The sequence below is a fragment of the Acromyrmex echinatior genome, chromosome 6 (genome assembly GCF_024713525.1).
Source record: "Acromyrmex echinatior isolate Ae372 chromosome 6, ASM2471352v2, whole genome shotgun sequence".
Taxonomy (NCBI): domain Eukaryota; kingdom Metazoa; phylum Arthropoda; class Insecta; order Hymenoptera; family Formicidae; genus Acromyrmex; species Acromyrmex echinatior.
In genome coordinates this window covers 8,422,031-8,446,958 of record NC_141857.1, presented here as the reverse complement: position 1 = coordinate 8,446,958, position 24,928 = coordinate 8,422,031, and the positions used below count along the sequence as shown (strand labels likewise).

At 36.4% G+C, this 24,928-nt stretch overlaps 1 protein-coding gene across 2 annotated transcripts in view; it reads right to left on the bottom strand.

Annotated features, from left to right (window-relative positions):
- LOC105145246 (neurotrimin) overlaps positions 1–24,036 on the bottom strand; it is a 71,220-nt gene extending 47,184 nt beyond the window's left edge. Inside the window, exon 1 of one of the 2 annotated variants that reach the window (XM_011054688.2) lies at positions 23,563–24,036. In XM_011054688.2, coding sequence (XP_011052990.1) covers positions 23,563–23,614 — 52 coding nt within the window. In that variant the 5' untranslated portion in view covers positions 23,615–24,036. The remainder of the gene's footprint in view (positions 1–23,562) is intronic. The other variant, XM_011054687.2, reaches the window with a different exon arrangement.
- Between the last annotated feature and the right edge of the window lie 892 nt (positions 24,037–24,928).

Here is a 24,928-nt window from a genome sequence, read left to right as displayed (position 1 = left end):
CATAAAAAATTCAATTGTTACGTAACCGCGCGCGAGCATATTAAGTGTTTGAATTGCTTGCTCAATCAATTAACGTGACACTTGCGAGACTTCCAATAAGCGAACGTTTGATTGTATAATAATTTGACAAACAGGATAGGCTTAAATAATAATGGTCATAATTGCCTCTCTACTTTTTCTGCTGAAAATTTCTTGCAGTTGAGTAAGCACTCTCCAATAATAGTTGTGGAAACGATTTATTATATAATGTATTATTATCATCCAATTAATATCTTAATATCCTTTCACTACCGAGTTCGTTTAACAAGAAAATCTGAACTTTTCAAGAATTTTCGTTGATACTTTGTAAAATTTTCGATAAATAAACTTCGCAATGAACAATGAAATAAAAACTTATGAGAAATTGTAATGTTTGAACAAGTAAATTTTATTGAATTCCAGATAATATAATTGTCGACTATTAAATCATGATAGCACGCTACATTTAGATATCTACGATTACTTGGAAACTTATATAACAGCGTGCTCTTTGACCGCGCATGGAACTTCCTGGCTGTTGCATATTAATTGAAATTAACAGTCTATACTTTGCGAGGCGCGAACGTTTGACTGCTTTTGTCTCCACAGATAATGCTCGTGTTTGTTACAATACTAATTCGTTAGCGAAGAGCGATTGTCAACGAACGAGAGAGAAAGATAAGTGACGTATATCTAATACTTCCTGGAGCTTTAATGTTCATTTAAGAAAACAAACCGATAGAACGATGTATCTCAATTTTATTTCGTAGAATTTGTTTATCTTTCTCGCTAGATTATGCAATCCGTAGAGTGTATATTGAAGGTGAAAAACGATTAAGAGTATTAAACAGCGCTTCACAGAACGGTATGAAGTCAAAATAATTTATATACAAAAGATATCAAAACGTATTATGTACTGCGTGCAACTTTAGATATCGTTTTTAATATAACTTTTATATAATTGAGTTTAAAAATTTAAATGTATCATATAATATCTTATATCTTATATTGTATAATACAATAAAAACAATTTACAAATACATAAAATGAGGCTCGAAAGAATCTATCAGTGAAAAAAAGCCATCAGAGTCAATATTAGCTGTTCAGATGTACAGAAAATTCTTTATTTTTATATGAATGTAACAAAACGAATAAAAATATACGTTTCGATCCTTCAATTCAGGTTCTTATCAATATAAAATATAAATAGAAATTACGTAAATAATGCAAATTCCAAATTGATGATTCTCGACAATTTAGTTCGTCTTCTTTATCCAAATGCCAAATTAGCTATGTAATGAATAGCCCAATGATTATCAAAAATATTAACTTATATAACAATAATATAAAAACTTACATAAAATAAAACCGAAATCATACATTGCGTTACTAAGTAGAATCACATCAATCGCTCATCAGATCGTCAGATTTGTGTAATCATTCAAAAGAAATACGAAAACGAAAAATGAGAGAAATATTAAGATCACTTGTCTGAATTTTAATTATATCAACTTACATGTAAGCGTTTTCTCGCGAAACGATTTACGTTTTTTTCCATTATATTATTCCATTTCCACTGTATTTAAATTCTCCACATACATCTCATCGCTGAAAAGAGTTCCCGCCGCAATCTCGAGATTTATGAGATATTGTTAGGATATCATTTGGCAACGGCGTGATATAATCGTCCATAAAATAGAAATATCGTCTAGTTAGTAGGTCATGGTGGGGTCATAGTTCGAGAAATTAGCGTGTTCCAATGCTTTCTCTCGCGCCTCTATCGGTCAATCCGACCGGCCGGGCGGATGGTCGTAATTTTGGGGACGTCGCTTTTGCTCGGTGACATCATCCCGTCCCATTCCATTTCATTCGTTAATAATCCCTCGCTCTTTGTTGTGTACACACACACACACACATATATACACATACATACAGAAATATCTACTGTCGATTCTACTCCGATGTGCCCATCCCCTGACATCATCGTCCATCAGAGACTCCGTATGCTCCATTTGATCACCGAACGACCAGCGGCCTTCGAAAATAGATTCGTTTTTGCGCGCCGCAACACGCCTGACACCCATGGATATTTCTGATTCAATTTACGATACGTCATTAAATGAGAGAGGTCTGTTTGTTCTTATTAAATATGACGGTGATGCGCATACGCGCTCGTCTCTTAGATCTAGCATTTATGAAAGATATTAATTGAAATTTCCATACCCTCGGGAGATCTCAACGCAGATAAATGGAACGGCATTCGCAATTAATCAAAAGTATATCTTTATTTTTAACCGCGGCGTCTTAATTAAAATGGATACAACTATCAGCACAATTAGAAATAGTAGCTAAACGAAAAATCGATTCTATCTCTCATCTGTTTCCTCTTTGCCGCAAAGCCTTTTCTCGCTCACTTTTATCGACACGATATGAAAATACTCGAGAAGATACAGATCTTCTCAGTTAAAAATAACCAAAGTTGAATATATTTATTATTCAATTTAACAGCGGGTTAACAAAACCGCGACCTATATCAGATCGCGAGAACAATTCCGAGAACAATCGTGGGATTCTAATTTTACTATCTAGCTAGCCATGAAGGTACGCGATTCGCATCGTGATAGCATTGATGATTTAACGAGTTTAACGCGTTTTTTCTTTTTTTTTTTTTATTTTTATATTTCATAACGCGTCGTTACGTGATCGCGCTTACGAGACACAGGCCGGAACGGGACACCGGAAGTGAAACGAAGCGTTTCGTATTAATTTTCGTGGACAATGCACCCACGATCGACCTACATATTCTGGGAATGGGGTAGTGCCGAATTATGGTGGTGACGGCGATGGACCGATATGGTGGTTAAAGCGGAAACGGTAAATTTTCTTGACAAGTTATTCCAACTACAGCACGGTCGCGGGTGGAAATAATGTTCTCTCCCCAGCAAAACGGCTGCTCGTCAAGTTTATGGGTGACGTCACTTGTCCACCATCTGCGAGACTCGCTTTGCGAGAGAGAGAGAGAGAGAGAGCATATTTTTTTCATTCAAAACTCCTGTCATTGACTTCTTTTCATCATCGGAATGATTCACTCAGTGAATTATATTAATTTCCAGAGTTGGGTAAGTTAACTTTTTTTAACTAAGTTAAATTAAAGTTAACAGCCTTGAAAATTTAATTTAAGTAAAATCCAATATAATAAAATTAATTGAATTAAAAGTTAAGTTACTAAAAAAAATAATTAAAAAGTTAAAAGTTAAATTTAGTTTGAAGAAACGACCAAAAAAAAGTTTGACTATTTTATTACATAATTTTTTGTATTTTTCCTTTCTCACTTATTTATTGAAGAATCTGATTATTTTTTTTTTGTTCACAAGTAACAATTATATAATACAATATAAAATTACTAAATTATATACTCATTAGATTCGTACATTGTATCTAAGGATTGACTTCAAAAAAATCAAATTAAAAATTAATAGTTACCGATAAAATGTAACTAAATTAAATTAAAAAGTTAAGAGTCTAAAATGTAACTAAGTTAAGTCAAAATTAATTAACTTTTTAACTTAACTTTTATCTTAGCACTATTCAACCCTGCTAATTTTATAAAATCAAGAGAAAGAAGAAAGGAGAATTTTTTTCTTGTTTTAATATTTCGACAAATAAATTCCACTAATTCTATAATTTTGCAATACTTTAAGATTCCTAATTTTATAATATTTCTATAAATAAACATGAGATATGAACTTGAAAAAACTTGTTCATGTAGAACCAAATAATACCTTAGTAATTTTTGAATAGTACAAATATGCAATAAATAATAGATGTAATTTTACTGATACAAAACCTTTTTATCTTACGAACTATCTTAACTATCTTAAATAACGATACTTTAAATGATAAAAATAATAGTTGCACCAATTATCATAAAACCCACGTTTAACAGCGCTTGAAGCGCAAGGAATAGCTAATACTTTGAACTATAAAAAACAGGAAGCATCACGAAGTCATTTTATATAATCAGCGTGCTATTAAATGTGATCAATGTCGTTCGTGATTTATCAGTATCATTACGTGCGACTGAAATTAGAGAATGTTAGAATACGTAATGACATTCTCAATGTCATGTTTCGCCATGACGATGAAACATCCATGTGACTGACCCTTAATAGCGGTGAAAGATCTGGTGAATACCGTGTGCCACCTTCCAATTGTTTATTTCTCGGATGTATTATTATATATATGCGATTAATATATTTGATCTTGCGAGAAGAGAATGAGATGCGTAATATTTCCGCGAGTATTTCCGTTTCTATAACTTATACTTTTGAAAGATCGCCGTTATATTAAAATTAGAGCATGTCTCTTGTTTTCTCAACTTCCCTCGAACGGACATAAGTTCGATTTTAACAAGATCACGAAAACCGTGAGACTTTCCCACATTTGGCATGATTTTTTTGTTGAAAAAAAAAAACGGTTTATGAAATTTTAATTTCCTCTCTCGAAATTGTCTTAAATAAAGGCATTAAGATTATTAAAACCACGTATTCCAGTTATTATTTTTATTCCCAGAGTCGCGAGGTTCAAATTAAAATTTAATTAAAACGAAATTTACTTGAAATTAAATCCTTATCCTATTCCGGAGAGTCTTATAATCTTAAAAAACCTATAATTTTCAGTTATATTGACGCTATGACATCAAAGTAACCGCTGCTCTTCTCGAGCACAAACCCCAGTAGCTATAATCTTTTCTTAAACAGCTCGCAGCACCATTAAAGAAGCGTCGTAGCAGCGTCAACGACAAAACTAATACAAAAGATCTCGTTTGACTTCTTCTTAAACATACCAAGTCCTAAGATATCTATTTGTCAGGCGTCTCGTCTCTAGGTGAACGAGTCGAGGGTCGCGGCAGATACTTGAGGCGACGGAGTACAAGAAGACCACCTCCTCGTGGCGACGTTCCGCCTAATAACGGTTCTCGAAGCTTGGGAGAAGCTTGGGATCGTATTCCCGTACCAGCGGCGAAGATGCTCCTCTAATCGAGAAAGTCTGGCGAGTAGACGAGACGGCGAGATGAAAGAAGGCTGCGCGGCTCTCAATTGCGCGTACGTTTTCTAGCACTTGACCTATCGGCTAAACTATGCGCGGAGCCGAATTCTAAAGGGTTCGTCACAATTCTCTCACCGTCCGTTTTAAATATCAACACCGGAAATCGCGGGTACAAATTGATAAGACTGTTTATATTAATAGTTCTTCGAAATATTTACTTTGGGATACACAAAAAATGATAATAAATAAAGTTTTTCAATGTAAGTTAGTTATGAGCGAACGAAAAGAACGCTCGTTACTTACATCAATGCAGTGTAACTGGTATTTACTGATAATAGCTGTGATAATAGGGGGACATGTTCGTCGTTCCTCATTTTTGCTGCAACAGTAATTACGTTGATGATATCAAACGAGAGTGTCAGGTAAGTGACGAAAAGCATGTAGCGCGATGATAACATTATCTATACGTAATATTATCTCGGCTCTCAATTAAGCTATACGTGAAACGAATATGCGTCCGCATGGCCATCCACTGGGAAAACTGGGTCATTTAATTCACGCAAATCGGCTCAAGGTCTGCGCTTGCAGATTTGCGGCCGGTCTCGCGCGGTGGGAGATAACGAGAATTACTATCTTTTACACTAATTACGTTGTCAAGCGATGCTCGGAAGTGTGAAGTGACACCTCAAGCGAAGGTCGAACTAGTAATAATCGAACGATTCTGCCCGCTTGTATCTCGAATCGGCAATTCCCTTGAGAAACGAACCTTTTATAGGGCGACACATTTACGTGTATTGGAAATGAATCGAATTTCTACAAACGGGCAAATGTAATTTATGCAAACACGAATTGCTTGATCATCGCAGACGTACTGACTCGGTAGTATAGAGTATAGATCACGGAACCTTCTAATCAAGTAATACCGACTACTGATCATTATTGTTGCATCAACGGGAAGTTTTTGTGGAAACTGGAAACTCGCTGCCAAGCCAAGCATCGGGTGTTAATTAAAGACAGCAGACTACGTCTCGATAATGAACCGGCACATGACTTTCTAATTTCTTCAGAGTAATGAGTGTTCTTCAACGAGATGCTTACACCCTTTGATAGATGTTCGGGATATTACGTATCGCAAATAGTTAAAAATACATAATGCAATAACATAAATATTCATTATTATACTCACGGCCTCGATAATATTGTAATTCAACCATTTTTTATATGTAATAACATATAAAAAAGTTATTATTCATTATATAATTTTATATAATCATAAATAAAATTAAATTAAAAAATAGAAGTGGATTTTAACATTTTTTTGTTAAGCCCTTCTTACATAAACGATCGCCTACGAATGATATCAATTTGATATCACCATTTCGCTTAATTAATTCGGTTCCGCGCAATCGATCTTTTGATGATCGGTGAAATTTATAGCGACCGAAGCAGTAACTGCTCAATATGCATGTACAGAATGTCGTCCCAGAGGTATTACAAGGCCACCCAAGTGCAACGTTAATGTCAAGGCCGTGAAAAGTAGACATACGCTAAACGCAAGAATAGCTTCGAACCCGATAATTTTTGCGCTGCGATAATTAACTTTGTCGACGCGCAGGCAGTCGATGACTTGGTGTAATCTAAAACGATTCTAATCGAATTCTATTTTAGCCGATCTCTACAGCGTCCTTAATAGCTTATATAGCTGCGCGCCATAAATATTACTTGTAGCTGGTTTCGCCAACGCCAGTTAACTTTAACCTCAACTTAATTGATTCTTAACAGTCTCTGTGTGGAACTAAAATTATCAAGAGGGAAGAAACTGTGATTAAAAAGAAACGACGACATGGCAAAATCTTAATCACGTTAATCATTTATTTGTAATGGTTATAATCGAACGCTGTTAGCAAGTGTTTCTTTTTCATTGATTAACAATGAATTGGATTTCCTATAAAATATGTATTCTGTATTTCTAATTAAGTTATATTCGCTAGATTGCATTACGAAAATAACGTAACGATATAACGAGGATCGTTTGCTTGCCACCGCAAGATGATTTTAACCGTATTAGGTTGTGTCTATTTATTATACTCATCTATATCAGTCTCACACACACATATATGTAGACGATTGTAACGAGCCCGAAGCGCTGAAGACATCTCGATTAATTATAATTGCTTTTCCCTCATCGATCTTCACTTTACACGATAATGTCCCTCGATTTCTCTTAACGGAGCTAGAGAGACATAATGAGTAATTGTTTTCAGTATATCCAATCCCAGGATTGTCAAAACAATATATGTACGCTGCGCGATACGCTGAGTCTATTCGTAGGAGTTCCTTATCTACTGTGTGATTTAATAGATCTTACACATAGCGCCAGTTCTCTTGCATTATTATTGTCAAAAGCCTTTATTACGAGATCGTTGTGGCTGTTCCGTGAATAACACAACTCTGCGGTGATGGGAATACATTATGGCACGTATACGATAACAAGACGGTTCGAACTCATGTCGTTAAACTCTGAATGAATCTGCTACGTTTGTGAGTTGCACGTACTAATATATCGACTTTGAAAAGGCGAACACTTTTGACACTTCAAATATAAACGCCAGTGGGGTTTTGAATATATATTCTGATCCTTCGTAATTATCTTGATACAATATGCCTCGAAAAAAGAGTAGATACAATCGATATCGAAATGCTGTAGGTTAAAATGTTTTATGGGCAGATGTTGTTTAATCTGATAATAATCTCATCTTATTTTTTTTATGTAAACGTCACCTAGAATAATTTACACTCCAATTAAAATCATTATTATTAATAACGTATTGTATATTATTGCTTTCCGATTTATACATCTGTAAAAAACATTATGAAAATGGATTCCATCATAATTTACTAATAAAAAAAAAATAAATAGAAACGAAACGAATATTAAACGCAATACGTTAAGTAAATTATTACGATAGTATTTAAAGTATAAAATAGTATAAAAAGGAAGATTTTAATATAACGTTTTTCACAGCGAGTTCTTGATAGAATTACATATTGATTTAAAACTTCTTATTAAAAAAAGGAAGAAAGTATATTAATTGATGTACATACAAAACAATATTTTACACAACTCGAATTTTCTCGTCGCTGAGGAATAAAAATACCTTAGATAATTATTCCCTGCTTAAGATATATATTAAAATTAATATAACATTTCTCGACTGCTAGAACGTTAAAAATTAAAATTTAAAGTTTGATACTAATAAATTTCATATTCAAATCTTTTTTACTTTATTTTGTTATTATTGATGTTGCAGTTGTTTGATATCTTTCATTCAACGAGAAATCTGAAATCCCTGCTGATTACTTCGTCAATTCATCTGATTGTCGACATCGCCATCATATTTTTAGGTACTCGCAAAAGTTTTGGTACACTTAAACAGGGATTCGCTTGTGCTTTATCTCTCAGACGGGCAATCCGTGGATATTCTCCGACAAATATAAAAACACGCTGGTTGTGGTACATCGCGCATATGTTAATTATCGCGTATTACTACATACCCTGATAACGAGTCGCACAATCTCGTGTCGTTAAACCCTCAATGAATCGAGCGCATTCAGGGAAACTAGGCTGCGTTTATGCTCGACATCGCGAACTTCCGAATGAGTGTCGAATCTTGCTTTATCGGCCGCGACTTGACCTCCACACAATCATTCGCTCTCGAACGTATCAAAAGTATATCGGAAATGACTTGACGGTAAATCAGTGCGAATTTAATCGGTTATCCCCAGGTGACCTACTTTTGTTACGTGCAGTTATTCTCTTAAACTTTACATAAGTGTAGAATTTACGTCAGTACGAATAAATATTCGGCTATTAAAGAATACGCCATTAATAACGTGGATCCCGATGAAACGAATTAGTTTTCACATATAGTGCAATTTATAATTTGGTGAACGAAAAATGTCATAGATACATGACTCAATAATGTATAGTTTTTCAACTATGATATGTCAGATGTGTAAAACTTGTAATCACAGACCTTTAATGCATCATAATTAAAAAATTTAATCATTATTAAGCTTTGTGTCTACAAAATGTTTTATTCACCACATTATAAACTATATTATATGTGAAAATTAATTCATTAGAATCCCATTTTCCATCCGATTAGAAGCGAAATGCGAGATTCTTTATATATTTAAGTCCGGATCTACAATGAGTGTTTTATAAGCTTTAAGCTGTAAGAAATTGACCAATTACAGTCGAATGCGAGGAGAATAATTGATTGTGATTCGTCCATAGCTTAAGGCTTAAAAATTTATTGCAAATCCGGGCTAAGAAAAAATATACATGTGTTTCAAGATGGAAAAGTTTAAAGTATTCTCAGCTCTGATAACAATTTATATCTGCTAAAATGTTTAATATTTCGCGATTAACGCGACGAAGATTTCGATTTTGCGGAGTTACAATCGAAATATAAATCACAATCAATTTTCTAATATCGAAACATGCGTCACGTTGATCGTTCGAAAGGAGATCGTTTCGACGACACCGTTAATGTTATTTAATGTCGACATAAATTTACAAACATTATCCCATAAAATCCAGAACGAGGTTGTTCGCATCGGACAAACAATTTTGCGATATCGCTGATATGTTCACACATAGCTTACGACGGAGCGTATTGCATGTATTAATCATTAATCAATAATCTTACTGCTCTGAGTCGATTCGTGAAATAACGCAAATATTACAGCGTACAGAGGGAAATTGATTCAAATTGTAGCGTGCAACAGCTCGGTGCAGCAGCTCATTTATTAGGAATTTCTGATGCAACAATCACGGGATGGAAAGTGAAACGTCAATAATTGACGGTGATTCGTTGCGCTTTGCGAGAATCGGCATCGAAAATACGACTTCTCGAAAGCCTCCATGGGTCATCGTAATTCAACCTCACGTCTTTAAACCTTCAATGAATCCGTTACTTTCGGAGAAGTTTACGAACGAGCGTTATGCATGTAAAAAGAACTTCCTCCTTCGACTCTAGCGAGTTCGACTTGAAGTGTTAATTGAAGGTGTTTAATGCGCTGTCTCTAACCACTTGCCAATCAATCAAAAACATGAGGAAATTAATTCTAATATCGCGAAAATAAACTCTATTTAAAAAAAAGATCTGATCTCTCTCTCTCTCTCTCTCTCTCTCTCTCTCTCTCTTTTAATTTTAAATTAGAGTAGAGAAATTATACACTTGAATTTCATACTAATTTTAAATTTAATTTCGTACAACCTGAAATTAAATTTTTTTTACCTTTGAGATTAATTTTCCCAACGTTTCAGAGAGAAATAACTGCAACTCTACATTCCTCGATTTTATCGTAATGAACATTCCAATAAACATCTCGTCGCGCGTGAATAAACAGTTCGCAGATAATACGATAATATCGCGCTGGTTACGGAATCCACGAATTTTTTTTTGTGTTATTACTAACTATAACTTCTCATTCGTCTAATTCGTCACGCTCAGAGAAAATCCGGACGTATCTCGACGCGGAAGCTCAGGATCGAGTCTCAGTTAGTCGGTGCGCGTTAGCTGTTTACGCTCGGTGTAATTAGGACGAAAATGCGGGATTTGAATGCTCGATGAGGCTCGAAGAATAGCGAGGAGAGAAGAGAGAGAGAGAGAGAGAGGGGGGGGGGAGGAGAGAGAGGGGTGTGTCATTGGTAGTCCGACGGGTTCGCTGGTGAGTGGCATTCCGTCCTGTAGCCGCGGAACAGCGACGTGCCCTCACTTCCACTTCGTCGTCTTTTCTTCTCTCCCATTTCCCTCCGCTTCGTTTCCAGCTTTTACGTGCCACGAATCGGGGTCCCACGAGCGTGGCCTATTCTCCACGCGACGCGCGACGCGCACAACAAACGCTCGTAACGATTGCGTCCCGCTGAGACGCAAAGCGTATTAATTGTAATATGCCGTCACCGAGAGGGCGCGATCGTTGACTATCAACTCGATTTCTTCGTTCATTCTTGTCGAACGTGTACGGAATGAATCATCTTGAACACGTTAAAGCCAACCCTCTAGTTATTAGGGAGCGAGCTTCTTAAATCTCTGTCACGGGGAAAATGATAAATTGATTCAACCCGCTTTAAAAGAAAATACTTAAAAATTTTTTTTCTAGGCATAAACACAAAATTCTCTACACATTTTTATAACTAAATATAAATATAAATAATTCGTGCTAAGGGCGTGAATTTTTTATTTAGTTTCCGTTTTCGCAATATATGGTTAGCAAAAGGTCTATTAATAAAATTCATTCATGAATTTCTTGGTAACTTTTAATTTTTTGAGTAATCACTTCTTGTGCGTCTAATTTTTGAATATTTTTATGTTTTCTTTCATACAGTAAAAAATGACTACTGTTTGTTGACTACTTGTTTATATTATTACACGTTGCTAGAATATTATTATCAAAGATCCCGAGGAAATTCAAGTAATTAAACTTTGCGCTATTTTATTACATTTAATCAACAATGAGTAATGAAATTATCATTAATAAGCAAGTCAGTTTATCAAAAATATATTGTTTGTCGTTGCATCATATCTTCTCTGATCGCATTATCAAGATTAATAACATTTACGCCTATAAGTGCAGGCACATTAAATTACATTCGCGTATAAAAATATCATAATATGTACTTATATTATTATATTCTGTTTAAATACAATACTATTTCTCTAATATTATTCCATTTCAAAATATACATCACGAGTATCTTTTATTTTAATATCATCTTATCTCCGAACATTTTCTTTTTGACCGAAGGGAAATTCGAAGCTTCTAATTAAAACTTGTCAGACGTAACTGATAGAAATCAATAAGCTGCTGTATTGTTTCTGCGAAACGTTGCAATTTTGACGTTAGATTAAATAACGATTTTATTCCTGTCAGAGATCTTCGCGCTTCCGTTCTTTCATCCGCACGAGATTGCGTTGCGACGCGAGTAAAAAAAATTAGATGCACGGCGCCTCTCGCAGCACCGGAAACGGGCGACCGGATGATCGATCATCGAATCATTCCATTGCGCTATCATGACGTAAAGGTTTCGTCTGTTCAACTGGTAACGGTAACCAAGCCGCTATTCACGGAACATTGCGTGGGTTGCGTGCTCATTATCGAACGGATCTTTATCCAGAGATTCATATGTTTAGGAGGGATATAATTTATCGGATCATCGCACTACCGAATCCCTTAAGAAAAGAGGAAAGATGTCTGATTCACGAGAAATTCCCGAAAGTCCAGAAATCGAGATGCCCTTCGAATTCGAGAACACATGTAACAAGGATCGGATTACCGAAAACTGACACGCGTAATTGTATATTGCTCCGCTGAAAATATCTTCCGCCTCGCGAGAGGAAATCGCGTAACTAGTATTTTGGGATCTCAAATGTAACTCATATACTATAAATAAATTTTTTAGACCTAATCGAACGTAATTTACATCTGTTTAATACTACATAAATCTAGGATGAAATTAACGTTCCTGTATTTTACGCAAGAAACCATACGATAATCCTCAAGTGTGTTTCACGCATGAAATACATAAACAGAGTATTCAAGATGCTCGCGCGAGCTAAAAAGCGTGTAGGAACAGAGACCAGGAGAGTGCTCGTCGATCGAGGAATGGTGATTTCGACACTTCGAATTTCCGTCTCGTAGGAAGCAAAGCAGACCAGACCGCAGACGAAGTATTCTCTATATCGAATTGCGGTGACCGGAAAGCGGTTACCGAAATAAAACCTGCATCACCCTTTTGCATTAGCCGTTCGTTAGCCAATCCCTATTTATAAGATATTATGTTCGGCGAAGCGTACACATATGTGTCTCCAATGCCTTGGAAGAAAGATAGAAACGGAGGAAGAGGACGAGAAAGAGATCGTCGCGCACATATGCCTGACACGCGTAAAACCACGTAAGCGTACGTCGATGGTTTAACGCGGCACGCACATCGACGGTGCGTTACGCGACTAAAAATACCCTCGAAAGCATCTAGATAAGTCCTCGGGTACCTCGAGACCCGGAGCGGATTGGATCTGGTGGGCGGTTTATTAATGGACTCGAATCGACCAGAAATCAAAATTATTGTAGGCGTGTACGATGGTCGGCACGCACGATACTCGGAATCCACCTCGGAAGTCTCGGATGGCTGTACGTAAAATGAAAAATATAGGTCCTCTTTTCCGAGGACGTTCCTCCTATACGTTTGAAATGGAGCTGACTGTCTGTCTGTTTATCTAATTTAATAATAAGTATAAATAAGTCTCGTCTCATTTACTAACTCCCGCAATCGCCAGGAAGCAATTACCTTCAATCACAGTCATTATACTATTCTCACACAGTTTCCACGCCACGCACGGCGTTGTTGTTATCTGGTTTCCGTGTTACCTGTGTACCGTCCCGATTTCGATAATCTTTCCGACGGTGATAAATTTTCTTCAGCGATTACAATAATTTTGCGGAAACATAACTTCACCATATCGGCGAGAAAAGCTGAATTATAAAGCGGAACGTAAAATATATGATACAGAATAGAATTAGAAATAGGATGTAGGAAATGTAGACGTTAAAAATAGAAAAAAAAAAAATTAGATTTCTACGACATACTTTGGCTTGTTGTTTGATAAACCTCGATAGCCTCGTCGCATGAGGCAAACATTTTGTTGTCGCGCTTATCAGCTCGTAGAAACGAGCTGTATGAAACGTCTTGTAACGCGGAATGTCGGAGGCGAGTCGCAAACACTTCTCGTTTGTCGCGATGAATCTTTATTAGATACTTACTCGAAGACGATTGATCTCGTTTAACGTTCGTATAATCTTCCGCATGGCCTTGGCTCCTCTTGCAAATAAACCGAATGCTAATAAATAATTCAACGCCGGGAAGATCTTTCAGCGGGTCCGACCTATTAAAATTCCCGAACGACAGCTGGTCGAGGATTCGGCCGATGGTTTCTTAAGTCTCAGGTCTCAGCCACGTTTAAATTCGTCCACAAAATGTTCGCACGGTCACAGCTAACACGATGCTTGTTTCATATTATTGCAAAGCAACTGTCTCGCCTGCCTATCTACCTATTACATACGTAATCGTATGCTTATGAGTCATAGAACCGAGAAATGATTTATCGCTTCAATTAGACTCAACTATGTAGATAAATCAGCCTTTTTCCGACATTCATTAATTTCTACAAAGCCACATGCCGTTGATCTGAAAGGGCAGATAATTTTCCAGATGCATTCGTCGAGCGACCCGGCACGGTTAAGAAAATATGAACAAGTTGTGCAGTAAGTAAGAGGCATCTGAAAAGATCTCAGTAAATAAATTTACTCTCTCTAGCGAGTGAATTGCGCAAACCACGGAAATACTCGCTTCTCCTCGCGCCGTTTTGTCGATCGAACAGCGAAACGCCGCATGCTGCTTGCATAAAGTCACGACTGTCTTATTTTTTACTCTTCTTTTCTCTCTCTCTCTCTCTCTCTCTCTCTCTCTCTACGCGGGAGAAAGAGACAAAATACCTAGGAAGAAAAGATATTTACACTGCCGCCGCATCGAGACCGAGGCTCGACGTCTTTTATTCGCAGCTGTGCAAATCGCTATCGTAGGAATGTAAATGAGATGTATCACGAAAAACAACAGTAAAAGGACGAAAGGAGGAAAGTTCTGCCCTCTCGCCGTGATTATTTCACGCGATTTCGTTTTCTCGGATCACGCCGCGCCGGCCGGCAAGAAATCACGGGCCACATGAACGAGCTCGGCCTAAATACGAAACGAGGACACCGGAATCGTGTCTCCCTCGGTTTCGCTCGGAATAAATGCGAGTCAGCCACGAACGCGTTGGACGTCTTGTTTCGATTCTGAGACTCGTATATTCGGCAGTACGGGAGTATGGAATGCGACAGCATGAAACGAATGTTACCAACGGATCATCCTAATCACTCCAAGTGTCTAAAACTATCACTCTAATATGTTTATATATTATATTTGGCATTTTTGTAAATTTTTTTTTTTTTATAAAAATATTAAATAACAAAAAATGTTGTTAATGCAGCTATATCTAGAATATAATTAAATTCTTGTAGACATTGCCGTATCCGAGTATTCGAGGAAGCTTGAGAAATAACGTTTTCTATCAGTGTAGGTCACTTTAATCTCGGTTCAATTTACTCTTCACATTTTTCTAATTTGGAAAATTAAACTGTGATTAAAGTTAATCGTTGAAATCAGACATAAATACCTCTTACCATTCGCGAACATGCCGAGACAATTTTCTCGCAAATTGTCCGACGCTTATCGCAAAAATTAGTTTATAAAAAAAAACATACGCTGAATGCAAAGATCAAAACACTCAGCGAGAATTGATGACGCTAAACAACGCAAAACTTATAAATATTTCGTAAAGTGACGATGTAATGCAACGGAAGGTTTCGTAATAACTCGGTTGTGTTTGTGCTGAGAAGTCAAAGGCGACGTCGCAGAAAAATTGTGCCTCAAAAGTGTTTCAACAGAAAATGTCCTTTGTAACGTTCTCATCTCGATTTGTTTTCGGCCATTTCGGATTTGAACGCGGCATTAATCGCGGATTAATTACGCGTTAATTTTACCAAGTAAACATCAGCATGCTTGAAAACTCGCCAGATACTCGTACGCTTCTCGCGCGATAACGATTATGTAAATATGTTGCTTTTATCGCGCTTCCACTCTGGCGAGAGGAAAAAGTTCCAAGTGCCTTGTATTCGAGTCATCGAGGAACGAGGGATTGGATACAATGATAAAATATATATAAAATGCTCGTTATGCAACGCGAGAGAAGCGAATTTCGTTTGAGCAACTGCAATTCGAAGACCGATAATCGCATTCCTTGAATTTTATCGTTATCGAGTTGAGCAAGCTTGCACAAAATCTTATTATCATGCACACCTGGCACGTTGGCATTGCAACGAATACTTGGATTATTAATTAACGTGCTGTTTCGCTCTAAGCGAGAAATTGAATTGACGTCTTGAAAGTGAACTCGTATTCGCGCGACTATCATTAATTTTTCTTACGCTCAGAGTTGTCATTTCTACATCTCTTTTTTATAGGCGATCATACATAGGTGACGTAACTCGCTAGAGGCGATGTAATGAGAAATGAAGATTCTATCTACAAAATTCTCGTGTTTTTTTATAAAGTGAAGAAGCAGATTCATCAATGAATGCGTTGCTATATCCATAAATTTGTAAATGAGGATTGATTATGCGAATACAGTAAGATCATCAAAGAAATGGGATTTATTTGATATTTCTCTTCGCATAAATACATCACAGGGATACGAGAAATTTATGGCACAGTTATACGATGTGAGATAGAATCCACAAACCCGAAGTTAAAGGCCAGCTGTCTTGTTGACTGGACTGACAAACTTATGGTTGACGGTAACGGTTCGGCTGACTCTCAAGTATCGCGTTTCCATCACGAGTGACCGATTCAGATATATATGGCGATTAATGAGCGTCTCTCTAGGGAAACTCCGGAAAAGCGGAAGAGAGAAGGATAATTAAGGTACACGCAGACAGAAACGTTCTTTCTCATGCGGGTTGACCTCCCGTACAGCGACTCTCCCTTCTCTCGGTCCTATCAAGCTCAATTACTTAATTAATGGGCTAAACCCGCTAAACTCGCGTGCACATGACGTAATCTTTGATATATTCATTGTATTCGTACGCGACGTCCGTCGACACGTGCATTCTTGTGAAGAAAAGCACGCGCGAGGCGCACCCATTGGAAAAGACTATAAATATTATATATATGAGTTGGGAAGAAAGTAATTGCGTTTTTTTTAAAAAGCATCTACCAGTAAAAACCGTAATTACTTGCTTGTAATCAACTTAAATATATCTTGATAGAGTAAAGTTTCAGCTTTAAGAATCTCCTTTGTAAATTGCGACACGACAATTTTTAACGGAGTTATGCAATTAAAGTCAAAATGATCCTTTAATCCGTGATAACTCAGTAATCAAAAATCGTAGGAATATTTTTAAAAAGTGATTTTTTAGGGAAAGTATCGAGCTTTCAGGATAGGTAATCGAAAATTTTTTTTTTCTCAAATTTGTTTTGGTTTTCAAACATGTTACAACCCCACAAAGTGAGAAGAAAATTTTCCGTCTTTTTCAGCTCGTAGTTTTTGGTATGTAAAAATTACCAAAAAATGTGTATAAACTTAAAAAATGTGGTAAGCTTTTAAAAGTAGAGATTTCACGCTTTAAAATTCTTTTTTCAAATTTAAATTTCATTCATTATTTAACGAAGATATTGCATACACAACTTTGAGCTTAAAAAAACGCAATTACTTCCTTGCCAACCCATTATTTACAAATATAACGAGCTATGTGTGCATCATGCGTGAAGTATGAATTATCACGTCCAATAATTATTTCGCCAATAATTAGATAAAGATACCAGAAGATTTTATCACTATACATACTTATCTTTTAAAACAGAATTTCTTCATCGAATATAATGTATACGTATTACGCAAACGAATGATCGCTAAATTCCTAAAAACTTCGTTTACACGATGAAGTTTAGTTAAATCAAACTGTTAATAAATGTCAAGGATTTTTCAAGAGAAACGTCTTATTAAAATTTTATCGCTATGATGTGGAAATAATGCATCGTAAGATTTTAAAAGGTACGTATGCTTTCTCAATACGCTATCAGAAGATAGCTAACAAGATCGTACAGATACACATGTGTATACATATAGATATATGTAGAATGTAGAATGAAACGATAGATTGATGACAATGCGTGCCAGGAATGGAGTCACGCTGTTCGACAAATTCTCTCGCATTCATAGGCGTCGACAAGCTACACAGAACTTAATCGTATCATTACTTCGTCGCTATTTTTTGGTGAAGCTCATTTGTGTTGAAAACACAACTTTAAATTTCTTCACGGATCGGTGGCGCGGAAGAAGAGTAACGAGTGATTCAAGGAGAAACGACGAGGATTCTTGTAGCTATCTGGTTGCATAACTGTTCGATACGCGACGCGTGTTCACGTATCATACGCATATTTTATCTTGTGCAACCGGCTTTTCCTCTTTTCTTTGCAATTCAGAATTTCAAAAAACAAGCGAAAGGGGGAACCGTTATTGCCCGCAACCTTCGACACGCATAAATGAATGATTTATGAATTAGATTTACGAACACAAATGTACTTTTTGAAACGTAAGACTTGGAATTAGATTCCTATTTGTTTCAATATTAAATAAATCTTATAGGATCGTATATGTGAGAAACACAACCTTTAGAAATCAATGCCTTAAACGATCTGACTGTGACGATTTTAAGTGCTTGTATGATTTTGTGTGATTTTATGTACTACGTATGTAGTCCTTTTTTAAAACGATTTTTTTAATCGTCCAAGTCCAAACAAAATTAAATTTGCAATAATGTATAATATTATTTAGATATCTCTTTAATTATCGGAAATTGAGCAAGAAATAAAAAAAATTGGCAATTCGTTGAAGTTGCCTTTCAATATAAAATAAAATAATATAATTTACAAAATTGGCAAACGTTACTTTTCAGTTACTTTGTCGTTACTTTCTATAGTAAATAATTTGATGATAGTTGCAATTTTTTATGACGGTAGTAACGCTAACTAACTAAACGCTAAAGTTGTGCTAAGGTTAGAAAAGTCACTTTGAAAAGTAATTTGTCATCATTATGTGTTACTTACTGAAAAAAAGTAATAAATAATGAGTAACAGCTACTCGTTACAGTGCGAGTAAAAAAATAACGCGTTACAATCTAATGGAAAAAGGAGTTATTTTTTTCAATAACGAATGACTTTTTCAATCTGTGACAAGTAACGATTGATTTTTCTAACTCTGATGTTACCGTTACAAAAAATTCACAATGTCACTATCAAATCATTATTGTAACAAAGTAATGATCAACGAAGTAGGCGTTACGAGTAACTGCCAACCCTGATAATTTATTACATTTCATGAATATTTTTAATCTATCATGCGACGATCGAACGTGTCGCCAGTTTGGCCTAGGTCTTTGACCCACAAAACTAATGTAGGTCGCACATAATGATAAACCGGACGAGCAGTTATAAATTTCAGCAGAGCTACAACTGCAACCACGAACATAATTCGCGGTCAATAATCCGTCGGTCCGTCATCAGGACCGACTGCGCCCAAATTATTACGCTGCCAAGTGTGTTGTCTCGTACGTCACTGTTATCGAATCACCAATTCAAATTCAAAGTAAACCTCGATGACATGGTCGTGTCGCTTTATTGTCGCTCTCTTTATTTACTTATTATCAGTTCCGTATCACCCCGTGCATTGAACTCAGATCTTATCATCCTCTTGGCGCTGCAATAATATATACGGCCCTGTGTTAGATCTTCTGTCATGAAGGTGATATTCGATGATATCGATTTCTAATCTATAAAATTATCGAAGATTCTGCCGTCATAAAAAAAATTATCTTTACTTCCTTTAAATAACTTATAAAAATACGGTTTTATAGAGAACACTAATAATTGATCAAAGTTAGATGTTATGAATACAATATATATTTTCTATTTAAATTTAATTATTTCAAATGTGACTTTGCGCCGAAACGTCGATCTGAGATGCTAATAATATAAATATGATAAGAAACATTCGGACATTCCTGTATATAAAATAATCCCCTCCAAATTAATTCGGTAAAGAACTTATTGCGAAAAATATTATCCTGGCTGAGATAAGTTCTTTACCGAATTAATTTAGAGAGGATTATTTTATGTATAAGAATGCCCGAACGTTTCGGCGCACAGTCACATCTGAGATAATTAAATTTAAATGAAGAATATATATTATTTTCATACATCTAACTTTAATCAATTATTGGCGTTCTCTATCATATTTACGGTTATATATATCGTAGGCTATAAAAGTAGATGTGGTTAATTTTATCTAATTGGAGTAATTGCGATAATATTATATTGTGGTATTAAAACATTCTTTTAAATCAAATTAAATCAACTATTTCTCATTCTGTAACAAGCAATTAAAAACACTTTAAATCGTTATAATTTAGTGTTATTAAATAAATGGACAAGTATAATCGCTAAACAATTTTACTTTCATTTAATTGCTATAAATTAAATTTTGTTTCAAAAATTCCGCCATTCATTTATCCTATTAATTCAATTCATAATTAATTAAGCCTATACTTCGTATTTTCTTGGAAAAAAAAATTTCAAAAATAAAAACTTCAATAACAATGAAACTGAAAAACCGAGTACTAATCCATCAAGCGTCAAGGCTGACCCATTTTTCCTGTTACTTCGTACTAAGATACTTCGTGCTAGCGTTCAAGGATTAATAACGAAGGAAGACGTATTCCGGTTATTTCCTAATCCCTAATTCCTCTGCTACTAGTTCGGACAGGCTCTTCACGATCGCAGTCACGCATAAAACGAGTCGGCGGTGGTTTCGTCTGTCGGGATAAGAAAGAAAGGAAGCCGCTCCTATTATTATATAGATTCTGTAAAAAAGGAATAAAACAGACCAGATTATCGGATGCACGTCGGAGGAGGCTGTGGGGAGCATTCCTGCGAAGAGCGGATGAGCAGTTACCAGAAAGTTGTGAATGTCGAACTTCTCACTATCGAGCGACCATCGGTCGAACAGCTTCAGCATTCGACCATCTGCTTTCTTGGACCCTCTCCTACCTGGAACACGCGTTCACCTGGCTGGCCTCCCCCTCCCCCTCCCCCTCCCCCCTTCCCGCGTACTTCGGTGCCACCACCCAAGCAATCGGTCTCGTTCATCTTATTTTCGGGCCATTCAGCCATCGCCACCGGTTCTCCGATGAGCCACGCTCCTTCGCAGTACCTCACGTGGAGAAGTCTCAATGGAATTCTCCTCGGCGAACGCGCTTTTTTGCCAGACTTCCCTTTTTGGACGACACAACTGCGGGAATCTTCGTTTCCCCTCGCCCTCGTTGTGAACCCTAAGTACGTCCTTTCGATTTTTAATGGCGAATTACCGATTGTGCGGAAATGAATATTATATATTTTAAGAAGACCCTTTTAGCTCTCCAAATTATATATTATTACGTCGCTGATCCCGGATCTTTCTGATGAGCTTTATTCACAAGAAAATATACTTACAAGCGTTAAATAAAAAATTTTTTTACTGATTCAATAATAAACATTATTTTTCTACGTGATCTCGACTTCAAGATCACGAGTTCACTTGAGTTCAAGATCAACGACATTAATCAGAAATAAAAAGGAGAAATTAAAAAAAAATCTGCTCAAAGAGAAAAGATAAGCTGTTGGTTTATTCCATTTACTATTTTACACGTAAATTTTTTATGTAATTTTTTATCTGTTTTAGTCGCAATTTAGAACTAGCGTAATCAATACTGTTCTGCGACTTGACGATCAATTCAAGTGACGCGACCGACTCGCCCCGGCGCGACTGCGATGTATTTTCCGGTACGTAGGTACACCAGGAAGCGTAATTAAGCTTTTTTTTTTAATTCGTAATTGCTTCTTCCGCGGTAGCGATCACGACGCGCTCGCCGATTAGTCGTACAATAGTGGCTATTGTTGCGAGCAGCCATTCATACAGAAGATGTTAAGGCACCTTTTTCATTCCACATTCGCTTTAAATCTACATTGATACGTATCTGAATACTTACGGGATGCGATTTTTCATTTCGGCTCCGAGGCGCGAAAAAAAAGTTCAGACATATGTTTCGACGTTAGTTACGACGTGATCGATAAGACAACATTTATATTACATACTGTAAAACAAACCGGTCCTAACATTCCTATGTTTCACTATTATTGAAAAAATATTTTTTAAATGCATCAATTAAAAAAAACGAAATATGGATAGATCAACGTAGATTGAAAGTACGATAACATGTAAGATATTTTAATTGGAAAAGCAAACGTTTGAGCTTGCCTCCTTTTAGAGACGTATTAGGTGTTGGAATTAATTCGTAGCGTTTTACAAGTGATGGGAAGTACTTTCATTAATGTATTTTTTAATGCTCATGTGAAATAAATAACATTCTTTCATTAAAAAACGCTACGAATTAATTCCAACACCTAATATAATATTATGGAATCGTTTAGACTTGATTCCGATCGGAGTTGTTCAATTATTCTTCAGATTTCTATTAAGTATTTTTTTTTTTTAAGGGAAAATGAAATAATTCCGATCAGAATCCATTCTAAACGGTTCCACAGTACGTGCCCTGCTCCTTTGAAAAAAATGATCATTTCGCGTCGCACGAGTGAGTTGTCACACATTAATGTGAATGCGATCTTTAAGTATAATAAGATCTCGCGAAGGATCGACAATGCATGCCAGCGCAATCTCGATTTTTGCCGGCGAGTAATGAGGCGCGAGCAAAGATCGGTATTGACGTTCTCTCTCGCTACGTTGGAGTAATGACGGTCTGTTACCGTGATCTGCTCCACGTTATCATCATAACGCAACGTGCGCCTTTAACGTGGTCTTCGTTACAGAAGCGATGCCTTTGAGGCGCGATAATAAATGGACAGTTTCGCAATGGGGAATGCTCTTAGCGCGCTGTACGTTTTAAAGAAAGGTACGTAAAGTTACACGAACGGCAAGCGAGAATTCGCACGATTTATGACGCGGCGGGGTATACGTTTCCGCGGTAAATGATTTTGTATAATTCTTACGTTCGTTCTCCGTTTTATCGTTTTATTTTACGCGCGCGTTCTCACGGTGTATTTTTACCCAGAGAATACGATAAAAATATAAATACAATAACCAGCGGAGCGCGCTATTTTCATCCTCATTTGCATTTCTTTCGTTTATCGTCGATGCGAATTAATTCATATTAAATTAACGGACGTTAAATATACGAATTAATCCTAATTGACATTATAGGAATCACGTAGCCTGTATTTATCTGATCTTTAAATCTGAGCAAGAAATAAAATACGAGGCTGTCTTACATTTTTACATAGCAAGAACAGCATCCGTCGTAAAGCATAACGGCGCGAAAATGAAACGTTCAATTTTCCTTACACACAATAAATATGCGAGGTGAATAACGAGCAGATAACAAATTCTTATCTAAGAAGCTCTGATAAATTTGGTTTCAAATGTCAAAGTCTCTGTTTAGAGAAGCGCGTTATCATAAAATAACAATTTCAACGATCAGAAATAAGATGTTCTTTTTAATAAAATAATTGACTCAAACAAACAAAATCACAAGTTTCGTAAACTTTCAACAATTTTACAACAGATTGCCCGGGTGGCAAGCTGACGTTATTTGTGGTCGCTTTAATATAATTTTAACGTCAACCTTGTTACCTGGTTATGTTATGTTCGCGTTCATCGAGCGTCGATCGGACGATGGAGATCGAGTTGGAGGCGTCAATAGCGGAATCAAGAAGACACTCACCTTGCACGGCGAGAAGAAGCACCAGGAGGCCGAGTATTCGTGGCGGCAGCATTTTCCCTCGTTGAGTCTCTCACGTCTCTCACGTCTCCTCGTTCGTTCCTCTTTTTCTCTTCTTCTTCAAATCACTTGACTTTAAATCAACGGCACAAATGCGCACCACTCTCCCCTCGAATCTCGAATCGAACGCCGCGAAGGTGAGAGAAATGTTCGCCGGCGCGGCGGTCCTCTCGGCGGTTGGATCCAGAGATCGCGCGATCGATGATAATTCGCGCGCCCGGCTCGAATCGCGGATTCGCGGCGGGGTGCTGCTATCCGTCCTCACGCTGTCGTACGTTGTACGTTGCACGGTAACCGGGCTGAACTGAACACCGAATGACCGAATACAAACTGAAGGCTGAAGCTCCGAAGCGAACACGACACGCGCGGTGCGCGGTATCCAAAGAGCGACGGCGGAATCGCGCGGCGCGCGCCCTCGGCTTTTTACGGGGACTGCGCATTCGGCCTGCGCAGTCGCCGCGCCGAACCTCTCCGTGTGTGTGTGTGTGTGTGTGTGTGTGTGAGTGTGTGTGAGTGTCTATGCGTCGCACTTGCTTTTACTGCAACACGTGTACGTGTGCGGGTCCGCCTCGCATGTGAGGTTCATTTAACTCTTTCTTTTTTGTCAATTTAATTATGGGTACCCTTACATCGAATTTTAAATACGCAGTAAAAAATTTTGGGAAATTTGACACATTTCATATGTTCCAAACGATCCATTCAAATTTTTCCGTTAGTTTAACATAAGATGAATGTGTTAGAAAGTAACATAGATATTGTGTAAAAATTAATACAAGAAGTGTAATACTTGGACACGATTTAAAAATAAATTTTATGTTAAATTGACACATTTATAAATTTTGTTAAATTTTATTGAAATTAGATGCTATTTTTACATTTTTAGTTTAGGCCTCTGTGATATTTAACAGATATTTACTATTACAAAAAGAAAATAACACAAAATATCTATAGTTTTTTACATATAAAATATGTAATTAGTTGTACAAAACATATTTCTTCACTAAAATTAACATTTATAATAATCAACACACATACTTAAAATTTATGTTTTAAAATTACATTATTTTTATGTTATTTGTTTACTCACCTATAAATTGTGTTATTTTAACACTGGAAATGTTAAATTTTAATTTTACACAAAATATTCAAATAACACAATCATATTATGTTAAATTAAAACTTGGATATGTTAAAAATTCAACACAGAAATTTTAACAAAAATTCGTTTTAACATAAATACAAAATTATTTTGTATTTTACTGTGTAATAAAAATTTTATGTTTTATGTGTGGATCATTATGATGTCTAA